This window comes from Schistocerca gregaria, chromosome 2 (genome assembly GCF_023897955.1).
Source record: "Schistocerca gregaria isolate iqSchGreg1 chromosome 2, iqSchGreg1.2, whole genome shotgun sequence".
In the NCBI taxonomy this organism is placed as follows: domain Eukaryota; kingdom Metazoa; phylum Arthropoda; class Insecta; order Orthoptera; family Acrididae; genus Schistocerca; species Schistocerca gregaria.
This window is the reverse complement of record NC_064921.1, coordinates 945,686,121-945,699,444: the sequence shown is the minus strand read 5'-3', so window position 1 is coordinate 945,699,444 and position 13,324 is coordinate 945,686,121. Positions and strand designations below refer to the sequence as shown.

The following is a 13,324-nucleotide window of genomic DNA, read 5'->3' as shown; positions in this document are numbered from 1 at the left end:
AATATGCTGACATCATCAGTAACCTCTCTCATGGTGATTTGGTGATTTTCCAGAGCCATTTTCATTACCTCTTCCATATTGTCATCAGTAGTTGATGTGCTAGGGCATTCGTGATGATTGTTATCTTCACTGCCTTCTCGGGCCTCTTTGAAATATTCATACCACTCATAAACTCTTGTCTTACTCATAGCAGATTTGCCAAAAGCCACAGTCAACATTTTGAATGTGGTGTTGCAGTTTATTCTTTTTTTAAAGCAAACTCTAATGCAAATTTGTTGAGCCATCTTTATCAGAAGTTAAAATTTGTGAAGCATTTGAAAACATGTATAACCTTTTTGGCCATCAACAATAAACGAAATATTCAAAACAGGTGAAAATGCAAACGCATGTCAGAAAAATGTGTATTAACAAGATAAAAAAAATAAAGTGAAAATCAGATGTGCAAATCCCATGAAGTTAAAAAATTTTCATTACTTTTTGGTCACAACTCATGTATTCTTTTTGAAACACCCTGTATCATAGAGTATGATATTGCATCATGTGCTTTTCCAGTCTTTCCATGCACAGTCTGTCATTCCAAATCTAATCTTGGTATACTGAGGTTATGCTGGAACACACCTATGTTTACCGAGCGAGGTGGCGCAGTGGTTAGACACTGGACTCACATTTGGGAGGACGACAGTTCAATCCTGCGTCCAGCCATCCTGATTTAGGTTTTCCGTGATTTCCCTAAATCGCTCCAGGCAAATGCCAGGATGATTCCTTTCAAAGGGCATGGCCGACTTCCTTCCCCATCCTTCCCTAATCCGATGAGACTGATGACCTAGCTGTCTGGTCTCCTTCCCCAAAACAACCAACCACACCTATGTTACCTGCCTGAAATGTGTGCTTACTTGCTACACAATCTCATAACGAGTTTGCACAGTTTTTCCCTGAATCTTCTGTATCTGTTTTTTAAATCCGAATTAGTAATGGTTCCTCACTAATGAATGAACTGTTAATGAGTTCAGAATCTCTTTTCTGTGTCATATGTACCTTTCTAATAATCTGTCTTTTTAAGGTTTCTCAACTGAACAGCAGCTCACAAAAGCCAGTCAGACAACAGTAAACAAATTCGTATGTATATGAATTATGTAATTTATAATGTAATGGGATACACAAAAAATTCTATTTACCATGTAGCTCCGAAAGCTTGCCTAATTATAACCTTCTTTTATGTATCTGTTCTACCACCACTTGGTGAGTATTTTTTTTAACTGTACAATTACATTATATTGTTAAAAAATGATTGTTTTCATTGTACAATTCTTCATGATTTTTCTGGAATATCTCTAATTGTCAGCGGCCTTACCAACAGCTAGATTTATCCTTCATTGAGAAAATGTGTTAGAATTGTAAGCTGACTTGTTCCTCATTATAGTGAGCGATCTGAATTGTGGTCTATGGAACTTGCAAATAACTATAGCTATTAATACTATGTGTTCATCCCATCTTAAATCAATTTAGATGGTTGTTCTTAAGAATTTCATGATGGTGACTGATTACAGCAGTTGATTGATTTTACTGAAACATATTAAGTCTCCTTACATGTTTACTTACCCTTCATTGCCATTGTTTACACTGTTTATTTGCTGGTTTTTCTGCATGCTGTAACCTTTATCCATTGATGGAGCGGTTTTGTATTCACTTTTGTTGTTTTTTCATATAGTCTCCTCTAATAAAAGCCTCAATGAAATTTTGTCCCCTAACATATTATGATGCAGCCATTGGACAAGCAGTACTTGTAGGTTATTTGTAGTGTGACCAGGGAGTTGATGTTGGCATAGATACTAAACAATTTTGTGATCATGGGCTGAAGTAAATTTTCATTCCTTATGTCTGTTTCTTGCAGGTTCTTTGAGCCAGATGACTTGCCTGGTGCTTGTAAATGCAATTTACTTTAAAGGCCTGTGGGATATCCCATTCAAGAAAGATGACACATCCCCCATGCCTTTCCATGTTTCTGCAATTCAGAAGAAAACTGTAGATATGATGAAACTAAAGAAAAACTTAATGTATACAGAGGCAAAACAACTTGAAGCTCAAGTTTTGAAGCTCAATTACAAGGTATTGCTAATAAATTTACTGAGTTGGTAAAAACCTTCTCTGCCATTCAATAACAGTAGCATGAAATTAGAGACACATAACTTTATATAACAATGAATTGCCTAGAAAAAAAATAAGGAAAGGTGGCAACTCATACACAAACCTATGGCACCGATAAACTCGTCACCAGAAATATCAATACATAAACAAACCATCTTTGCATTGTATTTCATCTCTGACTTCTTTGCTTCCCGCCATGTTAAAATTCAGTTCCATATGTGTTGTTCTGCCATGATGTGCAATAAAATATAGTTCTCAACATGGTGTATTCTCTGGAGAAAACCATCCTGAATCCACCACAATGGTGACCCCGAGTTTCTTTGTTATTTGTTTTTGCTTTCTGACAGTCCCTGCGATGACCATGCCAGTGTGTTGTACCACAACAGTGTTCAAACAATGACTTCGGCTCCACACCTAACGCCCGATTTTGTGACAAATATGCACCATGTTGCTGGCGATCTACACCCACCAGGATTGCAACACGGTGTTTCCCCTTTGACGGCTCCCCTGGTGTCGCTCAATATTTTCGAGCCTGTATCAACAAGTGATATTAGGAACATGCATGTATCTGGTTACCAGACACCTTTGTTACCACCACCTCATGTGCCTACCTCCATCAACCATGCCACCACTACTTAAGGCTCTCAATGCAATACGATACCAAAGTTGAACTCCATTAATGTTTCATTGGACATCTTCCCACTGCCGGAGCAACAATTCTCAACACCCTAATCCGTGCAACCCCACATTAACTACAGCCACGTGGTCGGCTCTGCCAGGCTCATAGGCCTTTCACCTCACCTTCCGACCATGCTTACTGCTACTTCTGTCCCACATCAATATGTGTCTTCCAACTTCGGCATATCAGCCTGCGAATGAACAACAAGTGGTATAGTGGGCATAACGACATCCTACGTTCTACTAGTACACCCCAGTGCTCTCTGCCATGGGTCTCACCTTATCCAAACGTGATTTCGAGTGGAGTAACTGTGAACAATGAACCTTTTTCCCACTCACCCCATGTTTGGCATCACTATACACACGGTGCTTTGGTTCAGCCCACACCTCCGCCGCCTCCCTGCCACACAGGTGATTACTGCTCAGCTCTCTCGTCAAGCTATCAGCGTGTTAACATGCACCCACAGTTCATGAATTATTTCTCACCTGTTGCATCTGCGCCGGTTCCAGTCGAGCTTCCGCAACTGTTTTCGGCACAGCCGGGTGCCTCTTCCGCGTCGGCCATCCGCGACGTGCCACCTTCCATGGAACACATCTCTCCTGTCGCATCTGCACCGGCTCCTGTCGAGCTTCTGCATTCGTTTTCGGAACAAACCGATGCCTCATCCGCGTCCGCGACATGACACATCGTCCTCCACCCCAATGTGCCACATTCACTCTACCGCAGGGTTAGTTCACAGCTCCATCGAGCTCCACGACCGTGCCGTGAAGGCTCGAGAATGCTACTGCCACCCACACACTTGACCTCACATCTGCTTCTGCACTTCTCCCCCCAGGCTGCTTCCAGGCTGCCACCACTCGCGAAACTACCAAAACTGCCTGTGTTCTCCAACGAGATCCCCGAATTCTGGTTCACCTTAGTCATGCAGATCTTTCAATATTATTCACTTGATGGCCACTCACAGTGTATTTGTCTCATGAACGATCTCCACGACCATGCTGACTTGATTCATGATTTAATCATCACACCTCCTCAGGTAGACAATCCACTTCTGTCGAGAGGACAACACTGGAACGTGTTACACGAACGTTGATTGAGAAGGTCCAGAAGCTCATCTACAAGGAACAACTTGGCAACTCGACTCCATCACAGCTGTGGCGCCGTCTCTGACTCCTTGTTGACAACCAAGCCGTGCCCAATAACATGCTCTTGTCAATCTGGATCAAGAAACTTCCTCTTTCTGTCCAAACTGCCATCTCTTGCCCCGAAGCTCAAGCAACTGACGTACTTATCTGCGCCACTGACCGAGCTCATTGTGCACTACAATGCGAGCTTCACACATGGAAAATTGAACCTGCCTCCCACCAACAGCTTCACCCTCGCCCTGCACGCTGCAGATGCCACATTAATTTGGCCACTGGTAACCACTCGCCGGCACCGGCGACGGCCTCGCCCCTTCCTGCAGTCAACTCTTCAGCAGACAGGGACCCTTGTCCTTCCTCCTTGGCTACGGGCTCTCTGCAGTATGCACATCCACATTACCCCTACTGCTACTTCCACACACGTTTCGGTGATGCAGCAAGGAACTGCAGACTGCCTTGGTGTTTCCCGAACGCCGGTCACAGGTAGGTTCCGGTGTCGCCTCCTGCGCACAAGACAGGCACCTCTCAGTCCTTCTCTCAGTTCGTGAATGACCGAACATTTGCGAACGCTTATACATCGAAGACATGTCATCAGGACAACTGTTCCTCATTGACACGAGTGCTGATGTGTCCCTACTGCCTACGACTCTAGCATCCGAGAACATTCGTTCCCACCACACGTCACTACAAGCTGTCAACTCCACTAAACTCCAGTGCATCAGTTAAACATCCCAATCTGTTATCCTCTCTCTGAACTGCGAGCTCGAGTGGACTTTCCTAGTCTGTGATATTGACTAACATATCATAGGCACTGATTTCTTGCACCACCACAAACTTTCCAGAGACATAGTGTGCAACACTGTGTTTCATCACCCAACAATCACTTTCCCTGTGCTCCATCGAGCCTTCACTCCCTGGATGCATCTGTTCATGCTCAACTAGTACACACATGCTCGTGTCTTTTGACTGTGCTGCAAGAAATTACACACAAGTGTTTTGTCGAGCAATAACAGGTCGCTCGCCTACGCAACGAAAATTTCGAGCTCACTCGCCGGATCCAGGAAAAGCAGTTTGAAATTAAAAACACTTCAACAAGGACAAATCAAGGTTAGTAAGTGCATCAACTGTACAGACTATACTACTTCCATGTGCTCCTCATCCGTAACCTCTAATTACTGTGCTGTCACCGCAATGTCGTACATAGACGTGTGTAAACTAGGCCCCCGTATTGGTGTCGCCACGTTTACTGACAGCCCCATAGTGCCACGCCCTCCTCGCACCACAGTTGTTGAGTCTGACTTGTGTACCACTGCACATGTGCACCGTGCCTCACTTCAGCCTGGCCTGCTCCCAGTGGACGATCTTGCAAACTGTGAAACAGCTGCTCCTGTGCGCCACCGTGTGAACTCGATGAACTACACAGACAGTGCACTCGTGCCTGAACACAATTCACATGTTTCGACTGAGACCGTGCTGCCAAAGGCCGCACCCACACACCGAACGCAGTAATCCAGCTCTGACTGGATCGCACGACACTAGCAGTAAACAAACAGCCTCCCTTGCATCAGGCAACATTGCTGTGGTTACTAACAATGCACAGATTGTGACTTATACTGGGTCCTCTCATCTTTAGTAAACCCCGGAGAGTTTACTCCGAGTGCCTTTGTGATCTCAAAAAGCAAATCACAGAGCTCTTAAACGCCGGTCTCATCGAACCCTCTGCCAGCTGCTGCTCCACTCCCATTCATATGACATCCAAAAAAGACGGGACATGGTGCATGTGCAGGGATTACCGTCACTTGAATGCAAGATCTATAATGGACAACTACCCTGTACCAAACATTGCCGACTTCACCAGCACGCTGTCGGGCAAATCTGTTTTTTTCCGTCATCGACTGTAAACGGGCTTACCACCAAATTCCAGTGGCCCCCGAGGATATTCAACAAACAGCGATCACCATGACCATAGGCCTCTTTCAATTCCGATTTCTGCCTTTTGGAATCAAAAACGCCACACAGATGTGGCAACGTTTTATCAATGAGGTTTTGTTAAGCCTCATATTCTGTTTTGCTTACCTCGACGACGTACTTGTCTTCAGCTCCTCTGTCGATTACAATATACATCACGTGCAGACCATTCTAGACACCTTGAAAGCCACAGGCATTGAAACCAACCCCAACAAACTACAACTGCAACAGCCTGCTGTCACCTTCCTTGGGTTCCGGGTATCGGCTGACGGTACCTCACATCCACCGGAGAAAATACAGTCCATCTTAAATCTACCGAGACCTTCTTCATTCAAAGAACTTCAGCATTTTCTTGGCACCATGAACTACTGCGGAAATCCAAGCCCCATTAACTAACGCATTGGCAGGAAAAAACAAACCCGGCATCTGCAGTACACACCAGACTCTTTCTCGGAACTCAAGAAACTCCTAGCCAAAGCCGTCACAATTGCGCATCCCCACCCCGATGCGCAACTTTTCATTACAACAGACGTCATCGGCGCCAGACACTTGACGGCCAGACCTTGACCCTGCAGTTTTTCTCCCCAAAAGCTCACCAACGCCCAACACAATTGTTCCACGTTCGATCATGAACTGCTGGCTGTGTACGAGGCAATCCAACATTTTCGAACGGAAGCCGAGGGGCGCTCATTCTATGTTCTCACTGACCACAAACCCTTGGCAGCTGCTACAGTGCACCCTCTGGCCGACCCTCCCCCATGTCGTTTCCGTTATTTCGACTTCATTTCACAATTCACCATCGATGTCAGGCACATAAAGGGTGATGACAATATTGTTGCTGAATTTCTTTCACGTGTCAATCCTGTATCTTCCCTATTGGATCTTTCTGCTCTCCCTTAACTCCAATCCTCTGACGAAGATACACAGAAATTAATCTCGACCCAGCTTCTTCTCTAAGCCTGTCCTTACCACCTTTTCTGGTATTTCCGGTGCAGTCTAGTACGATGATAGCACAGGCATACTCTTCACCATTATCCCCACCATGCTCCATCGAGCTGTTTTCAATGCTCTTCACAGCTTGGCTCACCCTGGCATTCGAGCTTCAGCCCGCCTAGTCACAGAGCACTTCGTATGGCGAAACGTCAATAAAGACTTGCAACAGTGGGCACTCGAATGCCTTGTGTGTCAACGCAACAAGGTACACAAACAAATCTCTCCCCCTCTCGGCACCTTCCCTATTCCCCCTGGGCGATTTCAGAACGTGCACATCAATTGTGGGCCCTCTTCCCGCTCCAATGGTTTCCGCTTCATACTTTCCACCATTGATCATACTACTCAATGGGTCAAAGCCACTCCTGTTCCTGACATTACCACAGAAACTGTTGCTTGTTCTTTCATTGAGTCATGGGTATCATGTTTAGGTTATGCTGCAGTCATTACCATTGGCCAGGACAGTCAGTTCGAGTCGGCCCTGTTCAATGGCATTTGCCATATCTGCAGAATCCGACGCATGCACACGACTGCTTACCATCCACAAAGCAATGACCTCATTGAGTGCTGGCACCACACCTTCAAGGCGGTCCTCCACTGCCACGACTCCTTATGGATGGAGGCCCTGCCACTTGTACTGCTCAGTGCTCGTGCAACCTACAAGGAAGACGGCATCAAAGGGACAGTTGCAGAATACGTATATGGACAAACCTTGGTCCTCCCAGGAGAAATCGTCTGTCCTCCTGCCTGTCACGCACTTTCACCCCTACCCTCGTTCATTGAATGTGTGAAATCCCACTTCTCCAACCTGCTGATTCACCCCCCCCCCCCCCCCCCCCACATCCACTCACATACCTCCAACGGTCTATGTACCCACTTCCCCTTCCGACTGTAATTTTGTCATGCTCCAGGACGACTCTGTCCAAGTACCTCTCCAGCCCACATACTCTGGCCCTTATCTATCGTGTGCTTTGATGATCCACAAACACATGTGACATCCTGGTAAGAAATTACCCCATCACTTTGTTGCTGAACAAACTCAAACCAGCTCACGCTGAGCCCGAATCTACGCCATTGCCTGACACGAGCGCTCCACACCACCTACTACCACATGACGCTCCACCTTTGCTCCCTCTCTTGAGCAATCACTCACCATCGTGTGCATCACAGAACTCCTCGTCAAGCTCATTGCCGATATCCCCACCAAACACACTCTCTCGATCGAGCTCACAGCCCTCAACCGTGAACTGCTCACCACTACCTGTGTCGAGCATGTCAACGCTCCTGCCTGCCTCACCGTGTTGAGGTTTTTCTCCCCCCACTCCCCTGGTCAACCCGCGCTGCCTCCCTCGAGGTGACAGTCTCTGTGCCCCCTCTGACATCATCCACGAAATTTCTAAAATACTCAGGGACAATTTGCTATTGATCGTGTGTTTCTCATCTCCCAGTGTTCCCAGTGATAATTCTGTGATACCATGCCACTTAATTAAGTGTTTCCAACTGCCGCCTGATGGCGACCTCGAAACGCTCCGGGCATTCGCAAAACCTTCGGCCGACACCATCGTGATTGCTCCGTACAGGCCCTCCTCCTCCCGACACACACAGCCTGTATGACAACCGGCTCACTTCCTCAATTTCCACGTCACATGGCCAACCCTCGCTGCTCGACGACTTCCAACACCACTACCGGAGGACTCCTTCGAGCTTACTATCGTTTGTCTACCTCCCACAACTCCACCTGATGCCAACCAATGTGGAGCTGATAAACTCGTCACCAGAAATATCGATGCATAAACAAACCGTCTTTGCATTGTATTTCATCTCTGACTTCTTTGCATCCTGCCATGATGTGCAATAAAATATAATTCTCAACACGTTGGTGTATTCTCTGGAGAAAACCATCCTGAATCCATCACAAACCCATAAGGCACCTGTTTGTAAGCATAGTACTAGAAATGAAGCCAGTATGAGCACTATGGGAAAGTCTGTTACTTATTGTTGATGTTACTGCCATATTAAGTCAAGAAAATATTTTGTTCATGTATGTATCAAATCTATATATGCTGTTGTTGTTGTGGTCTTCAGTCCAGAAACTGCACTCTGTACTAGTCCATCCCGTACAAGGCTATTCATATTTACATGACTACCGCTACTAAATTTATTTGAACCTGCATACTGTTACCGAGACACAGTTTCACTTTATCCCCCAACACTTCCTCAGTTACGATACTGACCCTTTGTTGATGTTTCAGGATATGTCCTATCAACCAATGGCTTATTTAGTCAAATTATATCATAATGTTCTGTTCCATCTGACTTAATTCAGTACCTCTTCATTTGTTAACCAGTCTTCAGTATTCTTTATAGTATCACATTCTAAAGCTTCTATTCTCTTTGTTGGAACTGCTTATCATCCATATTTAACTTCCATGCAAGGCACCACTCTAGAAAAAATGCCATCATAAAAGACTTCTTAATGTTAAATTTATCTTTGATTTTGACTAATACTTTTTTTTTCAAAAATGCTTCATATCCTCCCTGATTTGACCACTATCACTTATTTTGCTGCTCAAATAGCAATACTTATCTACTAATTTTAGTGTTTATTTTCTAATCCAATTCCTTCAGCATTACCTGTTTAATTTGACAATAATCCTTTATCCTTGTTTTAATTTTGTTGATTTTCATTGTAGAACCTCCTTTTATGACACTGACCATTCAATTCAACAGCTCTTACAAGTTCGTTACCATCCCTGAACTTCATTTGCTTTTCCACATGACCCTCTACTGTTCCTTACTGCTTGCCCAAAATACATATTGAGTAAAATTGGAATAAGTTTGCACAGCTGTCATACCACATTCGCAAATACTGAAATACTGCTTCCCTTTCTTGTCCTTTGACCCTTGTTGCTGCAGTCTGGTTTCAGTGCATTTTGTCGACAACCTTTCACTCCATGTGTTTATCCCTGCTAGCCTCAAAATTTCAAAGGGTCTATTCCAATCAAAATTGTCAAAATCATTAAATAAATTTATAATTGCAAGATACACAGGTTTTCTTGAACATATCTTAAGATAAGTTGTAGAATCAATATTGCCTTGCACGTTCCTACATTTCTCCAGAACCCTAAATGATCTCCTCTGAGGTTGGAGTCTGTAAGTATTTCAATTTTTCTGTAAATAATTTGTGTCAGTATTTTGCAAACAGGACTTGCTACATTGATGGTTCAAATTGCCTTCTTTGGAATTGCAAGCTACCTGTCTCATGTAGCTTGCGTAACACATGGCATAATTTTGTCATACAATCTTAATAATTCTAAGATGATCACATCTTCTTGAGGTTCCTTAGTTAGACTTAGATCTTACACATGTATACTCCATTGCTCACAGTAAACGGAAGATACTTTTCATTTTTCTGTACATTACCATTCTTCTTATTCCAGTTACAGATGGAGTATTGTAAGAAAGATTGTATACTTCTGTATGAGCTGTTATTTGTCTTCTTTTATCTTTATGATCTGTACAGGACTTATATCTAGGGGCCTTAAGATTATTCATATGTTTCCCATTGCAACATAGGTCTTTTTGAGTAACAAAGTATCTTTGTTGAAGTATCTGCCAGATAAGATGTTTCAGCATTTATGTTTCACTCTCCAGCTAGTCAAACAATCCTGAAACCATTCATGCTGCCTTCCTTTGTTTATGTTAGCTACAGTACAGCATTATATGGATCCCACAGGTCTCAACACTACTTCTGTAGTTTTTCACAAATAGGCTAATGTCTTAGTAAATCAGCTGTAATGTTTTAATTATCATACCAAGAAATTTACATCTCCAATTTAGATCATCTAAAAGTCTCTAAAACTAAGTACATGTGATCATTTCACATTGTATCTCTATGCTTTGTTCTTGGGGTACTCTCATCTTTATTCTGCATGCTTTTGTGCTAGATAACAGTCCTTTTATCTTTGAAGTGTAAGTTGCTGCTTGATGGATGATTCTTCAGGTTGGGAATCTTAGGGGTATGTTATACTGCTATAACAACAATATGATGAAAGGACAGATTGCTACTCACCATGTAGAGAAGATGCTGAGTTGCAGACAGGCTTAATAAAAAAATTGCTATACATTTTAGATATCGGCAAAAAGGCCTTCTTCTGAAATAAAAACACACACACACACACACACTAGAGATGGCAAACTCATTCATCCTTGTGTAAAGTCTATGACACTATGTTCTACCCACAAGATGTTAACAATGAACTAAGTATACAAACATCAACAAATATTATTGATACTATGTATAAAGAAGACTGTATCATGTAAAATTGATAATTATTTCATTATTTCTTTAATAATTTAATTTCTGTGTGAATTAAAACTATTATCAGACAACTACATCCATAGGCAACAACAATTATAATCTTTTTTGTTATCTGTGATAATTGTGGTTCAGTTGTTCTTCCTGTGCCAATGGATGAACTGTTTGGGCGTGAGACATGTGAGGTCTGCAAAGAGGAAACCTGTAACTATATTGTTAATTATTATTTGAAAAATAGAGTCCCTATTGTCTAGACATGGATTTGTATTTATTTCAATTGTAATTTCATCTAATTAATGTTTTTAAGTGTCCGCAATTAGGACTGCAGCCATTAGTGCTAGTAACTTACAGCGGAGTTTACTAGTAACTGGTATAAAAAATATGGAAAATTTTCATTGGGCATAATTTTAAATGCTAAAGAATAGAGAACAAGAGACTTTTATCTAAATATATTGACTTGATATAAAATAAATCAAGAATAACAATAGAGACTATCGTCTGTCTGCCACTATTTTAGCAAAAATATCTTCGCAGCAGTTTTGAATCGAGAATTTTAACAGACAGAAAAATTGTTGGATATAAATGAATTCGTGTGCCACCCTGTACCACTGAAATAACATTGTAGGAATTATCATATTCTCTTTATAAAATCTGACACCATACAATTGATTGCGAAGCGCAGGCTTTGTTCGGTTGTAAGTTGGTCTGCCTTCCACAACAATGAACATGCTCTTTTATCTTGATTCAAAAAAATATGGAAAATGGAAACCGATGTGTGCGTTGCCAACATCCTTTGCAAGTGTAATAACAAAAAAATCTTGTCTTTTTGCAAGTATTTCTTCTGCTGTTTATTGAAATAGTGAAGTACGCTGATACACCGTTTTGTTGCCTGAAAAGATGTATGTATTACATACCACATAATTTTAAGTAATTTATGTAATTATAAAATACATTTTAATTACCAGTCATGGACACTGAATAGAATACTAAAAGAACCAGAAATTCAGAGTTCAAAAAAGGTTTGAAACAAATCTAGAATGGCTGTGCGAAGTGAATGAAACGAACAACAACTTGATACTGAACTAACTATGAGCAGACGGCAGTGGAACTGTGATGAGTGGCCACGTGAAGAAGGACGAGTCCGGCTGAGTGAGACTGAGACAGGTGGGAATGGGACTGAGGCTGGAATGAGACTGGCCGACATGCCATTCAGGAATGAGACTGACCATTTCCCATTCCCGCGAACTATAAGTACGAACTCGCAGACTGAGACAGACAGGAATGGGACCGAGGCTGGAACAAGACCGGCCAACATGCCACTGCGGGAATAGACTGACCATTTCCCATTCCTGGGAACTATAAGTAGAAAGCCTCCACTGAGGTTAACTATGAAAGACTGTTCCTTAGAATTTGTTCCTCACTTATTCTGTTCATCGAGGTGAACTGTTCCTTTGGACCCATAAGTTTGTGAATGACCCATCTCTAACACTCTCACCCCCCCCCCCTCCCTCACCCCCACCCTCCCCCCAAACACACACACACAGGCGAGAAGAGGTTGAGGGGTGGAGTCATTTACAGGAATGTTGGATATGTTGCAAGAATAGTTCCCACCTGTGCAATTCAGATAAGCTGGTGTTGGTAGGAAGGATCAGGGGACACAGATTGTGAAGCACTCATTCAAGTGAAGCACAATGTGTTTGGCAGGATGTTCAGCAACTGGGTGGTCCAGCTGTCCCTTGGACACAGTTTGTTGGTGGCCATTCTTGTGGGCAGACAGCTTGTTAGTTGTGATGCCCATCTAGGATGCAGCACAGTGATTGTAATGTAGGTTGTAGGTCATATGACTGGTTTCACAAGTATCCCTGCCTTTGATGGGGTAGGCAATGCCTATGATAGGACTGGAGTAGGTAATGGTGGGAGGATATCTTTAATGGGATAGGAGATGTGTCTGACAGGACTGGAGTAGGTGGTGGTAGGTGAATGTTTGGGGCAGGTCTTGCATCTAGGTCTATTGCAGGGATATGAGCCACATGGTAAGGGGTTGGGTGCAGGTGCGAGATCTGTCCCGTTCACCCTACTCTC

At 43.2% G+C, this 13,324-nt stretch overlaps 1 protein-coding gene across 1 annotated transcript in view; it reads left to right on the top strand.

Moving 5' to 3' along the window:
* LOC126335404 (serpin B6-like) overlaps window positions 1–13,324 on the top strand; it is a 325,460-nt gene that overhangs the window by 209,078 nt on the left and 103,058 nt on the right. Inside the window, exon 5 of the mRNA XM_049998665.1 lies at window positions 1,892–2,106. Coding sequence (XP_049854622.1) covers window positions 1,892–2,106 — 215 coding nt within the window. The remainder of the gene's footprint in view (window positions 1–1,891; window positions 2,107–13,324) is intronic.